The sequence below is a fragment of the Lycium barbarum genome, chromosome 11 (assembly GCF_019175385.1).
Source record: "Lycium barbarum isolate Lr01 chromosome 11, ASM1917538v2, whole genome shotgun sequence".
NCBI classification, from domain to species: Eukaryota; Viridiplantae; Streptophyta; class Magnoliopsida; order Solanales; family Solanaceae; genus Lycium; species Lycium barbarum.
This window is the reverse complement of record NC_083347.1, coordinates 121,550,443-121,572,245: the sequence shown is the minus strand read 5'-3', so window position 1 is coordinate 121,572,245 and position 21,803 is coordinate 121,550,443. Positions and strand designations below refer to the sequence as shown.

Here is a 21,803-nt window from a genome sequence, read left to right as displayed (position 1 = left end):
TGAACAATTTAAGGAGTGACTCATCGTTAAGCTTCTTGAATTCTGTAACAAACTGTAGAGACTTAAACTTAGTGTATCTATCAACCCTCTAAATTGTATGCTTCCAGTCTCTATAGGGAACTTCTCCGCATCTCTTTTAAATTTTATTGCCCATGGTTGCAAAATCAACGGACGGATTCCAAATGAAGTTAGGAACTTAAGCAGCTTATTAATCCTTGATATTTCTGGAAACAACTTAGTTGGATCGATCCCCACATCAATTGGCAACATGAGAAAACTTCAAGATCTTGAATGGACTAATAACAAACTTACAGTTGTAGCTAATGTATGTAAATTGCAGCATTTGGGTGCTATTTACTTGGGTCATGATCAACTTTAAAGATCTCTTCCTAATTGTTTAGGGAATGCTACTTCCCTTAGAGAGATACATCTGGGTTCTAATAAATTTAATTCCAATATGCCAACAAGCTTATGGAATCTTAAAGATCTATTGGTTCTTGACTTATCGTCAAATAGCATGGGTGGTTCTTACTGCTCGAAATTGGAAATCTAAAGGTTGTGACACAAATGAATCTGTTAATGAATCAATTTTCAAATGAAATTCCCGGAGAAATTGGAGGATTACAAAATTTGGAGAAACTTTTTTTGAGACACAACAAGTTACAAGGATCTATACCTAGTTCAATGAGCAACGTGGTAGGTTTGGAATTCCTAGCCCTTTCTGATAATAATATATCGGGAATCATTTCCAAATCTTTGGAGAAACTTCAAACCCTCAAGTATTTCAATGTTTATGTCAACAAATTGTATGGTGAAATACCCTCAGTGGGTCCTTTTAAGAACCTTTCGAGTTAGTTTTTCATCTACAATGAAGCATTGTGTGGTCCTTCAAGATTTAGTGTCCTGCCATGCCCCACTTCATCAAAGCACAAATCACCTTTGTGTCTGTATGGATAAGGTATTGAAGAGGTACAAGAGCTATTCAAAGAGCTGATTCATTGTCTATCGCAACAAGAGGAAGAATTTCATACTATGAGCTGCTCGAAGCAACTGATGCACTTAGCGAGAGTAATTTGATTGGTTCTGGAAGTTTTGGCTCTGTCTACAAAGGCATTCTTGGAAGTGGGACTCCTATTGCAGTTAAAGTATTCAATCTGCAACTGGAAGCGGCATTCAAGAGTTTTGATACAGAATGTGAAGTTTTACACAACCTTCACCATAAGAATCTCGTAAAAGTCATCACTAGTTGTTCCAACCTTGATTTTAAGGCTTTAGTGCTCGAATATATGCCTAATGGGAGTCTTGAGAAGTGTTTATATTCGCACAATTACTTCTAAGACATCATGCAGAGACTAAGCATAATGATAGATGTGGCATGTGCGTTGGAATATGTAATGACCAGTTTGGTAGTTATAGTTCTTTTGGGCACTTTCGCCACTTCTGAGCGTTTGTTGACTCATTTTGGCTCGAAGTTGACTTTTAGGCAAACAGACTTTTTCCGGAGTTTCATCAACTCCGAGAGGTCCGAAGGGTTATTTAGAACATGTATGTGTAGTGGTTCGGTTCCCAATACATTGAGGTGCATTTCGGGACCTTAAGCGGGAAATGAGAAGTAAACACCGGTGGTTGAATCAGTCAACGGGACCTCCGTTGGGAATTTCGAGACCATGAGAGCGTTCGTAGCATATTTTTGTATAATTTTAGGTGGTCGGGATGTGAGCAGATAGCCTCGGGAATAACCCAGAAATTCGAGACAAGACTTAGAGAAATGTGGGATTTCTGGTGTCTGGTTCCCGCAACGGCGGCGCCAAACCCGCCCCAGCGGTACCGCTATGGCAGTATCGTGACCGCTGGGGTGATCATATGAGAATTACACTGGACCGCTGCAGCGGTGACCAAGTCGCCGCTGTAGCGGCCCTTCCTTCGCCGTGGCGGTCAAGGGCAAGGAAAATTCATTAAATGTACCATAAAACAAGACTCAGACCCTCATTATGTTATAACTCGATATTGGAGCTTGGGAGGGCTGTTCTTGAGGAGAAATTGAGGAATTTCTTGGAGGTAAAGCTCTGTCTAATCACTTACTTCTCTTTAATCATTCTCATCTTAGAATCATTCCTTTCCCCTTTCAATCCTTTAGAAGTAGAATTTTGGGAAACTTTTCCCTATTGTTATAATTGATAAAATTTATGTTGTTAACACTAAAATGTGATGAATCTAAGCTTAGTAACACCATATCTTCCACTTTTAAAGTTGAATTTAGGCTTTGGGAAATTAGGGTTCATACCTAATTGGGGGTTTTCTATTGAAAGCAGATTTGATATAATTCTTGAGTTAAATCAACAATTAATGATTGGGTAATGGTCATCTAGAACTTAATTTGATAATTGGCCATCGAATTTCCTGTTTTTCCCTCATGGGCCCGTTTCCCCAATTTCATGGGTTAAATTGGACCTAATTAATATCATAGCAATATTAGTATCAATATTCATGATTTCTAATATAGAATTCAATTATGCTTAGAATACTTTGGTTCTGAGCTTCAGAGGAAGGGCAAGGAAAAAGAGTGACTCGTTGGTGCTACGGTTCGACAGTCCAGGTAGGTTATGGTTTACCTCTAGTGAGACTATGCATAGCGAATCACATATTTAGAATGTAATGTCGGAGACAACATGCGAACCTTCGGGTATGGAGTTGGGTTGGATATTGCCTTAGGTTGGGCTCTATTGTGTGTTGGGACTAGCCACCCCATTGTGTGTGCTCATTGTTTTATTTGGAGATTGACGCTACGAGTAGCGATAGATATATGAGTTATGTTAATGTCATGACTTAATGTGACTGAGTTATGGATTGTGCACCGTGTTGGTATTGCGTTATAATACATGATTGGCCTACCCCTTATGGTACTTGTGATATATATATATTGATGGTAGACCACTGTTGGTATTGTATTATGATAAATTGTTGATATATTTCCCTCGTGGTATTTGTGTTATTGAACTTGGTTGTTGGTATGTGATATATGCATTCCATTCATTCTCACACATTCATGATGCATGGCCGATAGCCGGTGATTACCCTGTATCATGGATTGAGCGAACTGATGTTGATAAACTATTTTACTTGAGTGATTGTGAGAGGTCGATGATCGATGATCTGTGCCGGCATCGTTGTTGTATGGACGAGTTCCGATGTTGTCTCGGAATCCTTGTTGGTCCATGGACTCCGTAGGTCCCCCAGGGTGGTGCCGGAGAGGATTCCCCCCGTGGACAAATATCCGGGATCCTGCCTGTCTGTTAGGCAAAGATCTGGGACGGTTGGCACTTAAACTTTGCGAGTCATGCTAGGTTGTGCTGCCGAGACGTCGATATTTCTGTCCGGAGTTCATTTGTACACCTCATTTGCATGGCGCGGCATTACATTCATACATTTTGAATTACATTGCATTGATGCATCGGGCATTGCATTGCACTTATGGTTGTTACGAAGATCTTATATTTACTTGGGTTGACTTGGTATTTACTGGTGATGATTGAATTGGATTGACTCATTCAGACTCGGTACAATTGGGGGTAGATGTTTTACATAGGTGATGACGGCTAATTAGCTGTGATTGCATTATCTTATACTTGTCGAATTCCTTGCTATCTGCTTATGTTCTGAATTATGTTATCTATGCTTGGTCGGCTGATGATTCCTATAGTATTATGTTTGTACTGACCTGCACTTGCTGCATATTTTATGAATGCAGAGTACCAGGTCGGATCGACTTCTCTGACTCGTGGCTGATCGACTTCTCAGCCTTTTACTTGAGTTCCCAGGGTAAGCATAGCGTCCGCTGACCTCGGAGACTCCTCTATTATTTATGTCTTACTTTTTTTCAAGATATCATTTGAGATGATTATGTATTATTATTCAGACTTAGTATTTGGATTAGATGCTCTTGTATGACCAAACCTGATACTAGGGTGGATTCGGTTATTTTCGCACTTATCTATGTTATGCTACATTATAAGACCTATGTCATTTTACTTCTTCCGCTATTATCTTATTTAATTGTGAACGTGAAATTAGGGTTCGCCTACCGAGGTGGGAAAGGTACGTGCCCGCATGACCAAGACTAAAATGGGTCTTGACAAGTTGGTATCAGAGCCCTAGGTTACTCGATCTTTAATACAAAAGCGTGTCTAGTAGAGTCTCGTGGATCGGTACGATGAGTTCCGTACCTATCTGCGAGAGGATATAAGACATTTAGGAAACTTTACTTTCTTTATTTCCGTCATGCTACTTATTTCAAATTGGTATCTGGAAGAATCAAATTGGTATCTGACTCTTATCTCTTCTCTCACAGATGGTGAAGACTCGAGCTACTATGGCCCGCGATCAAGTGTCAGAGCACACAGCTACAACTGGTATGCAAGGGCTAGCGATGACTAGGGGGTGCGGCAGAGCAAGAGGCCGCGGAGCTGCCCCAGCCAGGGGTAGAGCTTAGGAGGTAGGGTAACGCCGAGAGAGATCTCCGTCCCTCGAGCCTGAGTATGTGGCTCCAGCTCGGACCCAGCCCGAGGTTACTTCTGATCAAGTCATGCATGATACTATGGCTAGAGTATTACTTCACCTTGATGCCCAGCAAGCAGCTGCCGGTGGTACTACACTCGGTGGTGGCTCCCATACTAGAGATGGGGTACAAACCCCTAAGCAGAGACCTCCGAGGGTAGTACATCCCGCGGTAGCCATGGCTCTCTGCATAGATGTGATACCCACTCCCGGAGATTAGATTAGGCCTATGGAGGGCGCGGTGATGGTTGCTTCGGACCAAGAGTTGGTTGGGAGGTTCCGGAAGTTAGATCCACCGAGGTTTGCTGATACCTCATCTGAGGATGCCTATGAGTTCATTCTTGATATGCACGAGTTACTACACCGTATGGGGATAGTGGAGACCCATGGCGTGGATTATGTGTCCTACTAGTTTCGCGGAGACGCGAAGAAGTGGTGGAGGTAGTTCGTGGTGTGCAGACCTGAGGGTTCTCCCTCTTTGACTTGGACTCAGTTCTACCGGGCCTTTTTTGAGAAGTATGTGCCCCGATCTTTGAGAGAGGCTCATAGGGAGCAGTTTTTACACCTTAAGTAAAGGGGCATGTCCTTGGAGTCTTATATGACCCGTTTCCTCTATTTTGCCCGATACTCTACTCTGTTGATCCCTACTTAGGCTGATAGGATCAAACACTTTATTGGAGGACTAGTGGGCTCTCTACAAATTCCTTGTCTACAGATTGAGTCTATGGGGGCTTCCTTCCAGTCCATTATTGAGCATGCTTCTATGGTGGAGGGCGCTATGACTCGTGCTTTTGGTGGTGGTGACAAGAGGCCGCGTCAGACTGGCAGCTTTGGGGGTTCTGGTATGATGGGTGCCAGTCAGTTTTCGAGGCCACCTCAGCCGTATTCCGGTCGTCCCATACATTCAACACTACAGGCTTCCTCTAGTGAGCCACCTAGGCAGAGAGCTCCTGAGAGTTCATTCTCTAGACCAGTGGACAGGACTGCTTCATCCGGTTCTTCAGCTTTAGTGTTTCAGCACTCGACCCCCCTTACCTGTTTCTCCTGTGGGGAGATTGGACATATTTCCAGGAAGTGTCCCCGACTGAGGGGGTATTATCAGCTGTCGAGGACTCTTATGTCATCCGGTGGTCGAGGAGGGACTTCTCATAGAGGTGATGCTCAGTTAGACCGAGATTCGTAGCTTCATGGGTTTGGCTAGTTATTACTGTCGTTTTGTGAAGGGCTTCGCATCCATTGCTTTTTTCTTGACTAGATTGACTCAAAAGGACGTACCCTTCCAATGGACGGATGATTGTGAGGAGAGCTTTCAAAAGCTCAAGCTTCTTTTGACTATAGCCCCGATCCTAGCCTTACCTGTGGAAGGCAAGGACTTCGCTGTCTATTGTGATGCATCCCGTATAGATTTGGGTGTCGTATTGATGCAGGAGGGTGAGGTGATAGCTTATGCTTCCCGTCAGTTGAAAGTTCACGAGACGAATTACCCCACCCATGATTTGGAGCGGTTGGTCGTAGTCTTCGCTTTGAAGATTTGGAGGCATTACTTGTACGGTGTCCATTGTGAAGTTTTTACCGATCACCATAGCCTTTAGCATGCATTTACCTAGAGAGATCTAAATTCTAGGCAGCGCCGATGGATGGAGCTCCTGAAGGACTATGACATCTCTATTCTATACTACCCTGGTGACGCGTTGAGTCGCAAGGCGATGAATATGGGTAGTTTAGCTCGATTGATTGTTTCCGAGCATCCGTTGGCCATGGAGGTTCAAAATCTAGCCAATTGTTTTGTCCGTCTCGACATCTCGGCCCTGGGTCGGATTTTGGGCTGTATAGAGGCGAGATCAGATCGGATCAAGGCTTGCCAGTCCGAGGATCCTCAGTTGAGAAAGATCCGATATAGGGTGTCTAGAGGGGAGGCCAAGGAGGCCATGGTTGATTTTGAGGGTATTCTGAGGATTAGAGAGCGCGTATGTGTTCCTCGTGTTAGTGATCTGATTCAATTGATCTTATTTGAGGCCCATAGCTCTAGCTATTCTATTCATCCGGGAGCGACTAAGATATACCGAGACTTAAGACAACACTATTGGTGGCAGCGTATGAAAAGGGATATAGTTGACTTTGTGGCCAAGTATGGAAATTGTCAGTAGGTAAAGTATGAGCACAAGTAACCTGATGGGGTATTTCAGAGGATGCCCATTCCCGAGTGGAAGTGGGAGAGGATTACCATGGATTTTGTCGCGGGTCTTCTGAAGACTCTTGGCAAGTTTGATTCTATTTGGATAATAGTGGACCGACTGACTAAGTCCGCTCACTTTGTCCCGGTTCAGGTTTCTTATACCGCGAAAAAGTTAGCCAAGATGTATATTCGGGATATTGTAAGATTGCATGGAATCCCTATTTTCGGGGTATCTGATCGAGGTACTATCTTCACTTCCCGATTTTGGAGAGCATTTTAGGACGAGTTGGGTACCCGATTGGAGTTCAGTACAACCTTCCATCCCCAGACCGATGACCAGTCCGAGCGGACCAATCAGGTGCTCCAGGACATGTTGAACGCTTGTGTTATTGACTTTGGTGGTCATTGGGATCAACACTTGCTTTTGGTGGAATTTGCATATAACAACAGTTATCATTCGAGTATTGGCATAGCGCCTTTTGAGGCCTTGTATGGGAGGAGGTGTAGATCTCTGATTGGTTGGTTCGATGGTTTCGAGGCTCGACCTGGGAGCACGGATCTATTGAGAGAGTCCCTTGATAAAGTGAGGGCTATTCAGTCTAGGCTTGTGGCAGCTCAGAGTCGGCAAAAGATGTATGCGGATCGGAAGGTCCGGGATTTGAAATTTATTATTGGGGACCAAGTTCTATTGAAAGTTTCACCCATGAAGGCTGTTATGAGGTTTGGTAAGAGGAGCAAGTTGACCCCTAGATACATTGGCCCATTTGAGATTGTGGATTGTATCAGTGATGTAGCTTATGAGTTAGCATTGTCGCTAGGCTTGGTAGGAGTTCACCTAGTGTTTCACATCTCGATGCTGAAGAAATATCATGCCGATGGTACTTATATTACTCGTTGGGATTCTATATTACTTGATGAGAATTGGACTTATGAGGAGGAGTCTATTGCGATCTTGGATAGGCAGGTTCGGAAATTGAGGTCCAAGGGGATTGTTTCTGTGAAGGTACAATGGAAACCCCCCCCCCCCCCCCCCATGGAAGAGGCTACTTGGGAGACTGAGTCCGATATGCGTAGCCGATATCCCCAGTTGTTCCATGATTCGGGTATTTCCCCTGCCTTCTTTCTTTTCTTTGCTCGGGGACGAGCTATGGTTCAATTGGTATCTGATGTAACGACCCATTTGGTCATTATAGTTCTTTTGGGCACTTTCACCACTTTCGAGAATTTATTGACTCATTTTGGCCCGAGGTTGACTTTTGGGCAAATGAACTTTTTTCGGAGTTTCATCAAGTCTGAGAGGTCCGGAGGGTTATTTAGAACTTGTATGTGTAGTGGTTCGGTTCCCAATGCATTGAAGTGCATTTCGGGACCTTAAGCGGGAAATGGGAAGTAAACACCGGTGGTTGACTCGGTCAACAGGACCTCCGTTGGGAATTCTGAGACCACGAGAGCGTTCGTAGCATATTTTCGTATAGGTTTAGGTGGTCGGGATGTGAGCAGATCGCCTCAGGAATAACCCAGAAATTCGAGACAAGACTTAGAGAAATGCAGGATTTCTCGTGTCTGGTGCCCGCAACGGCGGCACCAGACCCGCCCCAGCGGTACCGCTATGGCAGTATCGTGACCGCTGGGGCGATCATACGAGAATTGCACTGGATCGCTGCAGCAGTGACCAAGTCGCCGCAGCAGCACCGCTGTAGCGGCCCTTCCTTCGACGTGGCGGTCACGGGCAAGGAAAATTCATTAAATGTACCATAAAACAAGACTTAGACCCTCATTATGTTATAACTCGATATTGGAGCTTAGCAGGGTTGTTCTTGAGGAGAAATTGAGGAATTTCTTGGAGGTAAAGCTCTGTCTAATCACTTACTTCTCTTTAATCATTCTCATCTTAGAATCGTTCCTTTCCCCTTTCAATCCTTTAGAAGTAGAATTTTGGGAAACTTCTCCCTAGGGTTATAATTGATAAAATTTATGTTGTTAACACTAAAATGTGACGAATCTAAGCTTAGTAACACCATATCTTCCACTTTTAACGTTGGATTTACACTACTAAAAAAATCAGAATTTTCGACCAAAAATTTCGATCACACGAGGTCGAAAAGGTCGTTATTTCAACCAATTTTTCGACCACACGCGTAGGTCGCTAACAGGTAGGTCGAAATTTTTTTTCGACCATGTGTGGTTGAAATTTTCGACCACACGTGGTCGCAATCACATTCTACAGAAATTAAGGGAAAACTATTTTCGACCACATGTGGTCGAAAAATTATTTTTATATTAAATTATATATTTAACTTTTTCTTCTACGTGTGGTCGAAAACACTATTTATATTTAAATATAAAAAAATTATTTTCACAATTTCGACCACATGTAGTCGAAATTGTAAATTGGGCCCAGATTTCAACCACATGTGGTCGAAATCTGAAAACCATATTGCTAAATTTCGACTACACGTGGTCGAAATTGTATTTTTCTGGGTATAATTTCGACCACATGTGGTCGAAATTGTGAAATATCTGGGATGATTTTTGACCACCTGTGGTCGAAATTCTGGAATATTTTTTTCCAGCATTTGCCTGTTTTTGACATCCCACCTGCAAATTTTCAAATAACCAAATTCATCAACCAAAACAGTCATCCAATTCATCAACAATGCAACACAACAACCATAAACAATGTTCAAACACTTGAACACTTAAACATTGTCCATTCAAACACTTAAACATCATAAACTACGTTCAAACACTTAAACATCTTAAAATTAAAAGTACTTCTAGTTCAAATTAAAACTACATTCATATACATATCCATTTAAACATAGCAGAATTAGAATCCAAAAGCACATTAATAAAAAAGGTCAATGTTCGGTGTTAGAGACATGATCCGTATCCTCCCCACTAGACTCATCGACAACAGCATGATTTATGTCAGCTTGTGACCAACGTCGTCTACCTTGGGAAGGTCGGGGTTGTCTAGGAGGATGTAACCTACGAGCATGCCCAGGACACGGGGGAATCAGAAACTGCCGCGAATTAAGTAAGCTATTAATCTGGGCTTGCATACCCAACATCCTGGCCTCCGAGGAATTAAGTATTCTTGTTAGCAGGTCAACTTGATGTTTCATAGCTTCATACTCCTTAAGATCAACTGTCCCATCAACAGTAACACCTACGGCTTCAAGGGCCGACGGGTATCGACGAAAGGCTCGATTAGGCATCCCATAAACAGTCCCATGCCTTGTTGGGGGAGCAACCTTCTCAATCCATTGTTGCTGTATTAACTCGTCAGCCATTTGCGTGGTACTTGGCTGAGTGGCTCGAAAATCCCCAAAGTGTTGTTGAAATTCGTTCTAAAATTGAAGGATACAATGTTAATAGTTTAATTTAGTACAAAACATATATTATTATTGTTAACTAATGACTTACCCAAGTTCGCTTAGCCCTTGGCTCAACCCATCGGTCTGTACCATCAACGTTCTTCTCCTTCCTCGTGTGAGTAATCTTGAAGATCTCATCTTGAGGTACCGCCTGACTCCTCTGGAGCTCCTACAAACAAATCAAAATTAACAATTAAAAAAGTCCGCAAAAACTGTCCGCAAAAACAGTCCCAACAAAAAGTCAGCAAAAAACTGTTAAAAAAAAAAAACTGTCCCAAAAAAAAGTCCACAAAACAGTGCCAAAAATCAGTACAATAAAATGACCAAAAACAGTAAAAAAAAAAAACAGTCTAGAAAAAACAGTCCGCACAAAACAGTCCACAAAAAACAGTCCAAAAAAACAGTCGAAAAAAAATAGTCCAAAAACAGCCCTAAAAAACTGTTCAAAATAACAGTCCAACAAAATAACAAAAACCATCCCAAAATTGAACTAAAACAGTCCCAAATAACTGAACCAACACAATCCAACAAAATCACCAAAACAGTCCAAAAAAATAAAGAACCAAAACAGTCTCAAAAATCTGAACCAACAAGAATAAAAAATGTCACTTGACAAAGCTAAAGAAGGAGACATACCAGCCACTTCATCAAGTCCACTTGACTTGTGGCGCCACTAGTGTGTAGCGATCCACCCTTCATTAAGGCTCTAGCGGCCTTCCTATTTTCTCTTCGTTTCAAAAAAGTCGGATCAGTTGCCCAGTAGTGCAGCAGGTCCTTCCACCATTCATCTTGGATCCAATCAGGCTGCACACAATTATTACGAGCTCTAAGTAACGCCTCCTTAAGTATTTTCGCCGCTTTTTTCTCAAAGTTCTGCGCTACTAAATCATGATGTTCCGGCTTCCAGGAAAACTTTGTCTGCAAAGAAATTAATATGAGTAGGGAGCATATTAAAGGAATATCCCATAAACAATCAACATATAGTATTTTACTACAAATATTAAATACCCTAAACTCGAAAAACATCTGCTTCTTCACTTTCACTGGCACCTTGCCCCAAGACGGAACAACGTCTCTATAGAGTCCTTTGATCGTCTTTGAAATCCTTTTAGTTGCTTTGCCTGGATAGAAGCTGCATTAAAACAATAAGATAATTAGATACTATAAAATTAGATGTCTTATAATAAAATAAATAAGTTATGCAAACTAAATAAACTTACGTGTATCCAACTAGCTCGATTATGAGACGACCATTCATATCAAAATTCAAAACCTGTGGAGGGTCTCCTTTTTTGGGACGTTCTTCGTCAGAATCAGAGCTACTTTCTTCACGCTCCGACGTCCCAACATGTGGAGTAGATGATGTCGATGGCTGTGACACAGTCGAGCTAGGAGTAACTGTCGGAGTACCACTTCTAGCCGCTCGCTGTGACATATGATAAAACTCAGGGAGGCCATGTGGGATCGTGGAAGGTGTGATAGGGGACTGAGATCGTCGTCCATGTGGCTATGTCTCGCCCTGAGGCCAAAAATATGGTGGCACTGCGACATGGCCAGTCGGCTGACTCCATGACAACCCATCTGCAACACCTGACATCGGCGGTCCAAGTGGTGGAAGGCAAGGTGCAGGATCTCTAGCTCCAATCCGAAGGGGACCTGGCTCTATGCCTTCTGGTGGTATATACAAACCCTTCTTTTTTGACTTTTTTGGGGCTTTCGCAATAGCCTTACCCTTTTTATCACCTGCCATCTACAAAATAAATATAAGTAAGTACTGCAATTAAATTATGAAACAAAGATTAAATGTTAATGGTAAATACTAACACACAAAACAAAAAACACCAAAATGACATTAGCATTGAACTACTGAAGTTAGTAAATATGCAAAACATAAAATACCAACCAAATACCCAAACAATATGAGACACTTATAAATCTTACATTCAATTAAGATTCAGATACTTATAAGTCTTACAATCAATTAAATAAAACTACAGTTATTAAATAGTTCTAAGATGAAATACAAGCTAATTTTCATCATTTTCTTCCTCGTCTGACCATTCTTCCTCATCGCTTGTTTCAATTTCATCATTTTCTTCTACTTCATGAATAACTTGTGCTACATCCACTTCTTCTAATATATGTTCTGGATGCTCCAGTTCAGTTTCTAATTCTGAGTTGACTAGTTGGTTAACATGTGATGTGTCGTCAGTCTGAAAGGCAGCAGGCAAATCATTCTCAACTTCCACACGACCAATCGGCTTGGTTTTAATAACTACCCACCAATCAGAATTATCTGGTCTTAATGGATAAGGGACATAGTACACCTGCTTAACATTGTGTGCAATGATGAAAGGATCGTAACCTGCATACCGCCGCTTGTGCTTTACTTCAATTATATTGCACTCCTCCAGTACCCTCGTACCTCTTTTTGGGGTTGGATCAAATCATTTACATAGGAAAAGAACAATCTTTTTGAGAGGCCAACCAGAATAATCTAACTCTAAGATCTCTTCAATTACACCAAAATAATCAACACCATCAGCACCTTTAACCCACACACCACTGTTATTAGTTTTCATGTGGTTAGCACACTCTCGGGTATTAAATTTGAAACCATTAACAACATATTTGTCCATACAATGGACACTAGTTGGTCCCCAAGATAAGTCCATCAAAAATTGTTGATGAAAACCACACAGATTTTTGTAAACCTATTAAAAGTTAAGTATTAGAAAGTTAGAAATATTAGAACTCAAAACTTAGTAATGTTGCTACATTAGGTTAGAAAATTATATATAAAACTTACATAATTTTTAAACCAAGTCCCAAATTGTTCGGACACTGTTTCTTGGCCATGTATCTCCACAAAGAGACTGTTCAACAAAATGGAATTTAGGTTAGCCCCTATTCTCAATTTAAATGATGAAAATTTGCAATTTTTTGTAAACTTACTCATAATAAGGTTGAACTTCTGGGCAATTTAACAAGATATGTGTCAAAGATGATTTATACTCCATTTGATTCAATGGTCTCTCAAAACTGTCCGCAAAAAACAGTCCCAAAAAATAGTCCACAAAAATAGTCCCAAAAAACAGTCCAAAAAAAACACTCCGAAAAAACAGTCCCAAAAAACAATCCAAAAAATGACCAAAAACAGTCCCAAAAAATAACAAAAACAGTCCCAAAATCTGAACCAAAACAGTCCCAAAACAATGAACCAAAATACTCCAAAAAAATGGACCAAAACAGCCCAAAAACTTTGCTAATTGACAACTTAAGCGCCCAAAAAGAATGACAACTTAAACTTTGCTACTGAAATATACTTCTATTATTTTCCATTGACTAGTTGCATTGTTGAAAACTTTGCTAATTGACAACTTAAGCGCCCAAAAAGAACGGAAAGAAGGTAGAGGAGCAACAGAGTCTTGCGGACCTAGAAGTTTTAAGTTGCAGGCACTCAACCACCTTTAATCTATAATTACATTGTAAGATTCGGTGCTTAAACAATATCTTTATATGTCATTGCTAGCTTCCAAACAAAAAAATATAATATTGGGCGGAAAACAATACGTGCTTAAGTACCCAGTAGCCTCAATAATGTTAGCACTTCATAATGGAAAGAAAAAATAAATAAAGAGAACATAAAATAAATAAAGAGCACATAAATAAAGAACCAAAATAAATAAATAGCACATAAATAAAGAATCAAAATAGTCCCAAAAAGGGACCGAAACAGCCCTGTTATTCAATTTCAATTCAAAATCCAAAAAACAATTAACATAATATAAACCCTAAAACAAATATTGAACACTAAATAAAGTTATCAAATCTACTAAATATAGAATGTAATGTAGCTAATAACATGAGATTGTTATGCATTGGTAAGTGTTCATGACATTGGAAAAAAAAAAACGTACCTGAAAATAATGGGTTGCGCCGCCGACGGTGGACTGGCGATGGTCGGAAGGCGGTGGGTTGAGGGTCTGGGCTAGTGGGGCGGTGGGCTGGTGGTGTGGGTAGAGAGGAGAAGGAGAGAGGTGGTGTGTGTGGGTAGAGAGAGGAGAGGGAAAGAGGAAAGAGAGAGAGAAAAAGCTTCAATTGGAAAGTGAATTACCAGCAGATGTGGTATAAACGTGGTCCAATTTGTGGTCGAAAATTGTTTTTTTTTTTACTTTTTAATTTAAACGTTTCCCATTTATTATTTATATAAAATTTAATTTCGACCACACGTGGTCGAAATTATATTTTCATTTTAAAAAATCGACCCCGAGTGGTCGAAATCCTACTGAAAATAAAATAAAAATTAAATTCTTGATTTTTTGACCGCGCGTGGTCGATTTATTTTGACCAAAAATGTGGTCTAAATTTTTTGGTCAAAAACGCCCTTTTTTTAAAGTACTGTTAGGCTTTGGGAAATTAGGGTTCATACCTAATTTGGGGGTTTTCTATTGAAATCAGATTTGAGATAATTCTTGAGTTAAATCAACAATTAATGATTGGGTTATGATCATCTAGAATTTAATTTGATAATTGACCATCGAATTTCCCGTTTTGCCCTTGCGGGCTCGTTTTCCCAATTTCATGGGTTAAATTGGACCTAATTAATATCATAGCAATATTAGTATCAATATTCATGATTTCTAATATAGAATTCAATTATGCTTAGACTACTTTGGTTCTGAGATTCAGAGGAAGGGCAAGGAAAAAGAGTGACTTGTTGGTGTAGCGGTTCGGCAGTCCAGGTAGGTTATGGTTTACCTCTAGTGAGACTATGCATAGCGAATCACATATTTAGAATGTAATGTCGGAGACAGCATGCGAACCTTCGGGTATGAAGTTGGGTTGGATATTGCCTTAGGTTAGGTTCTGTTGTGTGTTGGGACTAGCTACCCCGTTGTGTGTGCTCAATTGTTTTATTTGGCGATTGACGCTACTAGTAGCGATAGATATCTGAGTCTATGTTAATGTCATGACTGAATGTGACTGAGTTATGGATTATGCACTGTGTTGGTATTGCGTTATAATGCATGATTGGCGTACCCCTTATGGTACTTATGATATATATATATATATATATATGTTGATAGCAGACCACTATTGGTATTGTATTATGATACATTGTTGACATATTTCCCTCGTGGTACTTGTGTTATTGAACTTGGTTTTTGGTACGTGATATATGCATTGCATTCATTCTCACATATTCATGATGCATGGCCGATAGTCGGTGAATACCCGGTATCGTGGATTGAGTGAACTGATGTTGATAAACTATTTTACTTGAGTGATTGTGAGAGGCCGATGACTGATGATCTGTGCTGGCATCATTGTTGTATGGACGAGTTCCGATGTTGTCCCGGAATCGTTATTGGTGCATGGACTCCGCAGGTCCCCCAGGGTGGTGTTGGAGAGGATTCCCCCCGTGAGCAAAGATCCGGGGTCCCGTCTGTCTGTTGGGCAAAGAACCGAGACGGGTGGCACTTACACTTCGCGAGTCACGCTGGGTTGTGCTGCCGAAACATTGATATTTCCGTCCGGAGTACATGTGTACACCTTTTTTGCATGGCACGGCATTACATTCATACATTTTGCATTGCATTGCATTGACGCATCGGGCATTGCATTGCACTTATGGTTGTTACGAAGATCTGACATTTACTTGGGATGACTTGGTATTTACTGGTATGATTGAATTGGATTGACTTATTCAGACTCGGTACAATTGGGGTTAGATGTTTTACATAGGCGATGATGGCTAATTGGTTGTGATTGTATTATCTTATACTTATCGAATTCTTTGCTATCTGCTTATGTTCTGAATTATGTCATCTATGCTTGGCTGGCCGATGATGCCTACCAGTACTGTGTTTGTACTAACCTGCACTTGCTGCATTCTTTTATGAATGCAGAGTACCAGGTCGGATCGACTTCTCTGACTCGTGGTTGGTCGACTTCTCAGCCTTTTACTTGAGTTCCCAGGGTGGCATGGCGTCCGCTGACCTCGGAGACTCCTCTACTATTTGTGTCTTACTTTTTTTCAAGACATCATTTGAGACAATTATGTATTATTATTCAGACTTAGTTTTTGGATTAGATGTTGTTGTATAACCAGACCTGATACTGGGGTGGATTCGGTTATTTCCGCACTTATCTATGTTATGCTACATTATGAGACTTATGTCGTTTTACTTCTTCCGCTATTATCTTATTTAATTGTGAACGTGAAATAAGGGTTCGCCTACCGAGGTGGGAAAGGTAGGTGCCCACATGACCAAGACTGAAATGGGTCGTGACAGAATATCTCCACCATGGGTGCTCATTGCCCTTGATTCACTGTGATCTGAAGCCTAGTAACATCTTGTTGGATGAGGATATGGTAGGCCACCTAAGTGACTTTGGTATTTCAAAATTACTTCGTGACGATGAGACTGATTTATACACTAAAATAACGGTAGGAACTTTGGGTTATATTGCACCATGTACGTCTCATTCTTTTGCTTTAATTTGACCATTGATTTTTCCTCCTTCTTTTTTTCCAACAAGAAATGATGTTATATCTTTAAATTAATTATTTGACTATATAGTATGGGCTGGATGAATTGGTGTCAACAAAATGTGATATTCATAGTTTCGGGATCATGTTGATGGAAACATTAACAAGAAAAAAGCCTAATGATGAAATGTTCGAGGGAGATCTTAGCTTGAAGCAATGGGTAAGTAATTCACTCCCCGAGGCAGTAATGGATGTTGTAGATGCTAACTTGGTAATACCAATTGATAATTACTTAAAGTTAGATTGTGTGGCATCGATCATGAAAGTGGCACAAGATTGTTGTGTTGAATCTCCTGCAAGATGGACAAACATGAAAGATGTTGTAGGGATGCTACAGAAGATCAGGATTCAACTTCTCGCATGTTGAACACTTTCTTGGAAGCTCTTGTTCCAAATTACTTGCTTTGTTGCATATGTTTGCTAAATTATTTTACCAATTTGAAGAATGTATTTTTATTTTAGCACTTGGGTTGTAAATTGTTCTATTTTAGCTTTATAAATGTTAATCATATTCGTTCATATTATACTAAAAATAGAAAACTCTTACCTTCAAAGTTGGATTACAATTTTGCCTTTACAGTAAATTAAAATCTAATTTTATAATTATTTTATTTACGTAAAGACAGTATTAGAAGTCAACACATGAAAGCAAGCTCTCTTCAGGAGAATCTGAAAAGTTACATCTAATGGTTACATGGACCAAATTCATTGATAATAATCACAAATTAAATATGAAGCAACACGTGGGAATTTAATAACTAGCAACACAAAATTTAATATGAAGCAATGCCTGTGAATCAAATTCATTCCTTACTCGCCTTTCAATGTAGCAGCCGTTTAATTTTCATACTGATTTAACACTCCACTCTCTAATATTTACTAGACGGCTTATGCCCGTGATGTGCACGGACCCAACATTTTAAATTATAGTGCATTTATGTGTATGTAGTTGTCTTTAAATAATGATTATATATATATATATATATATATATATATATATATATATATATATATATATATATATATATATATATATATATATATATAATGTTCAAAACACGATTAATATAACATTGTAGTTTGTGCTCCGTATCTAAAATTTTATTATATTAATGTTTGCTACGAATACAAAATCGGCAAATTTATTAATATTTTTTAAAAGAGAAGGCTTGTTTAAAAGGAAACTATTTTTCCTCTCTTTGAGATAAAACAATAGTAATATTTAAGCATTAGTTGCTACTTTCAATTTTAATTCGATTAATTTAAAGGTGTAAAATAGTTATTATTTTTTATCAAATTTTCATTTGGACAATTCTAATTCAAATTATTAAATTAATTTTACATGTTTAACGAAACAAAGTAAAAATTGATTTTCTATTTAAACGAAGAAATACTAGTTTTTAATTTTTGGTAAATATTCTCGGTTTAGCTCATTTTACTTGTCATGTTGTCTTTTGTATGGTTTTTTAAGAAAACGTCGATTAGAATTATAATTTGACTAATTTTCCTTGTTCATTATTTGATCTCCATTTGATTTTTTTTATGACATTAATGTCTTTTCACATTTATTAAAGTAAGAATAAAAATAAAAAAATAACTAAATTCTATCTTATTTTAAAATATAAATATTTTAAGTATATTTATTTTAGTAAACATAACAAATAAATGACATGGCGGAATAGCAGATACAACAGTTTAATATCTAGATTAGATCTCAGGCTAGTATAAAAAAAAAAAAAAAATTGTATGGTTTGACTACTTAATCTTTTGAAGAAAGTCAATTTCATTTGCTCCCACTAATGGATTGATACGCACGTGGCAATGAATCCATCATTATTGACTTAATGAGATACTTTGGAAATTACATGAATATTGTTTGATTTTTTAATATGGAGTGCACTTTTTTTTTTACATTATTAATTTGCACTATTTTTATGCATATATATATATATATATATATATATATATATATATATATATATGTTCAAAACACGTGTAATATAACATTGTAGTTTGTGCTTCGTATATAAAACTTTATTATATTAGTGTTTTCTAAGAATACAAAGTCAGCACTTTTTTTTTAACATTAATATGGGATTCAGTTTTTTTTTTTTTTTTTTTATATTGCTTGATTTTGATAATATGAGGTCCACCTTTTTTATTCTCATGAGTTTGGAGATGGTGAGTTCCATTTTTTTTTCTTCCTTTTTTTTATTGCTCGGTGTTATTTAGTATGGGGCCCACCCTTTTTTTTAAGGGACAACGAACGACGAAGCATGGGTCTAAACTCATGCTTTATATAGTTTCTTTTTATTTTTTATTTTTTTTATATTGCTTGGTGTTATTTAGTGTGGGGCCCACCCTTTTGGACATTATTAGTTTGCACTATTTTTATGCATAATATATATATATATATATATATATATATATATACACTACGTTCAAAACACGATTAATATAACATTGTAGTTTGTGCTTCGTATCTAAAACTTTATTATACTAGTGTTTGCTACGAATAAAGTCTGCATTTTTTTTTTACATTGTTTGTTTTTTTAATATGGGATTCACTTTTTTTTTTTTATATTGCTTGATTTTGTCAATATGGGATACTATGTTCAAAATACGATTAATATAACATTGTAGTTTGTGCTCCGTATTTAAAACTTTATTATATTAGTGTTTGCTACGAATACAAAATCTGTATTTTTGTTTTTGACATTGTTTTTTTTTAATATGAGTTTCATTTTTTTTTTATATTGCTTGATTTTATTTCACTTTTTATTTTTTTATTTTTTTATATTGCTTGATTTTGTCAATATGGGATACTATGTTCAAAACACGATTAATATAACATTGTAGTTTGTGCTCCGTATTTAAAACTTTATTATATTAGTGTTTGCTACGAATACAAAGTCTGCACTTTTTTTTTGACATTGTTTGTTTTTTTTAATATGAGATTCGTTTTTTTTTTTTTTTTTTATATTGCTTGTTTTGTTAATATGGGGTTCAATTTTTTTTTCCCCTGAGTTTGGAGATGGTAGGTTCCACTTGTTGTACCTTTTTTTTTTTTAAATATTGGTTGGTGTTTAATATGGGGCTCACATTGTTTTTTGTAATATTAGTTGTTGTTTAATATATATGGGGCTCACAATTTTTTATTTTTATTTATTTTAGTTGTTGTTTAATATATATGAGGCCCATAATTTTTTTTATGGGCCCACAACGGACGACGAAAAAGGAGCCCAACCGGCTCTTCTATATAGTTAGAATGCTGCATCATTAGTATAGATTAATGTGGCAATTAATAGTTCAATCTGGAAAAGAAAACATTGGGGAACAGAGGAGTAGAGGTTACATACTTACGTTGGGGAAGAAAGGAAGAGCAAAAGCCAAAAATTATTTGGATCAACTTTTGTGGATATAGCCTCCAATAGTATGAACTGGTCGTTCATTCCGTTCTATTAATTTTGCAAATGATATTTTTTATATTCTTCCATTGCTGGTATGATTTTTTTTCTTTTTCTTTTTCTTTTCGACATGATAGTTTGATGTGCACCAAGATCAAACAAGCACTTTGAAATCCGGAACGCAATTAGACGACAGGTTTTCTCTTGAAGCAATTTAGGAGTTTCATTCCGATGAGTTAAGGCCAAATGCTGATTTTTTTTTTAATTGTTTTTTGTTGTTGTTTGTTTTGTATTTGAAGGACTTATCTAATTATATTTTGACTGCTTTGTTCTAATTAGCTATTTTTTGTTGAAGGGAAAATCAAGCAAGAACACAGTGAAGGAGATGAAGAATTGAGAGAGAAATGAGACTGAGAATTGGGGAGAATTTTGTGTAATTTTATTTCATCAAAACTTGTAAATGAATCTGTACAATGTCATATATATATATATATATATATATATATATATATATATATATATATATATATGTACCCCTGTAGCTATTGACAGCTAAGCACTAAATCACCTAATCATGGAGCATTAACTTAACTATGTACAACTCATGCTTGCATACTCAAGGTACAAGACATGTAAGCTGCTTATTATCTCTACACTCTCCCTCAAGTTGAGGGATGAAATACATTCAGCATAGCCAACTTGCACACCATATCATCATGTAATTTCCTCCCCAGTCCTTTAGTCAATACATCTGCTATTTGCTCTTTGCTGGGAACAAACTCAGTTCTGATTATTCCCTGCTGTATCCTTTCCCTTATAAAATGACAATCTATCTCTATATGTTTAGTTATTTCATGATACATAGGATTAGAAGCAATTTGCAAGGCAGCTTTGCTGTCACATTTCAGTTCCATTGGTAACTCTAACTTCAGTCCTAATTCTTTCAACAATCCTTCAAGCCATACCAACTCTGCAACTGTGCTTGCCATGGCTCTATATTCAGCCTTAGCTGAACTTCTAGACACCGTGCTTCGTTTTTTTTATTTCCATGAAACGAGATAGTCTCCCAACTTGATGCAAAATCCTGTGACTGACTTCCTTGACAACAAGCAGGATGCCCAGTCAGCATCACAGTGTGCTGTGATCTTATTTGACTGTTTGTTGGTCATCAATAGTCCAAGTCTAGGATTACCCTTTATGTATCTTACTACATGTAAAGCAGTTTCATAATGTGACATCTTTGGAGCATGCATGAACTGACTGAGGTGTTGTATTGCATAAGAAATGTCTGGTCTAGTAGTTGCCAAGTACAACTGTGAGGACCCCACAGTATGGATGCGACCAGACGACTGTGAAACCCTCAAGGTACGCCTGGATGACCCAGGACCGCACCCCATGAACATGCGTACATGACATGACATACTTGGGCATTGTATGAGCAAGAGACACAGACGATTCGATATACGCTGCAGCGGCTGGTATCGAACCCGTGACCTCTTGCCCTTTGTCTTCCACAGAGGGAAGCGCCTCTTACCAATTGAGCTGCAGCTCAATTGGTAAGAGGAGCTTCCCTCTGTGGAAGACAAAGGGCAAGAGGTCACGGGTTCGATACCCATAGCGCTGCAGCGTGGAGATGGTTTATTGTGCGAACTGTCTGTGATCCTTGCTACAATGCCCAAGTATGTCAAGCATGTATGTCATGGAGGGCAACCCGCAGCATGTATGGGTAA

At 38.6% G+C, this 21,803-nt stretch overlaps 1 protein-coding gene and 1 pseudogene across 1 annotated transcript; one reads left to right on the top strand and one right to left on the bottom strand.

Annotated features, from left to right (window-relative positions):
* The first annotated feature begins 567 nt into the window (after window positions 1-567).
* LOC132620243 (receptor kinase-like protein Xa21) lies at window positions 568-20,481 on the top strand (annotated as a pseudogene).
* Window positions 20,482-21,113: 632 nt separating this feature from the next.
* On the bottom strand, window positions 21,114-21,470 carry LOC132620242 (uncharacterized mitochondrial protein AtMg00810-like). Its single transcript, XM_060334922.1, has one exon. The coding sequence runs from the start codon at window positions 21,468-21,470 to the stop codon at window positions 21,114-21,116; it is 357 nt and encodes a 118-aa protein (XP_060190905.1).
* Between the last annotated feature and the right edge of the window lie 333 nt (window positions 21,471-21,803).

Excerpts from the sequence above, each read along its gene's own strand:
- LOC132620242 (XM_060334922.1), bottom strand. The coding sequence starts at position 21,470 with ATGGGGTGCGGTCCTGGGTCATCCAGGCGTACCTTGAGGGTTTCACAG.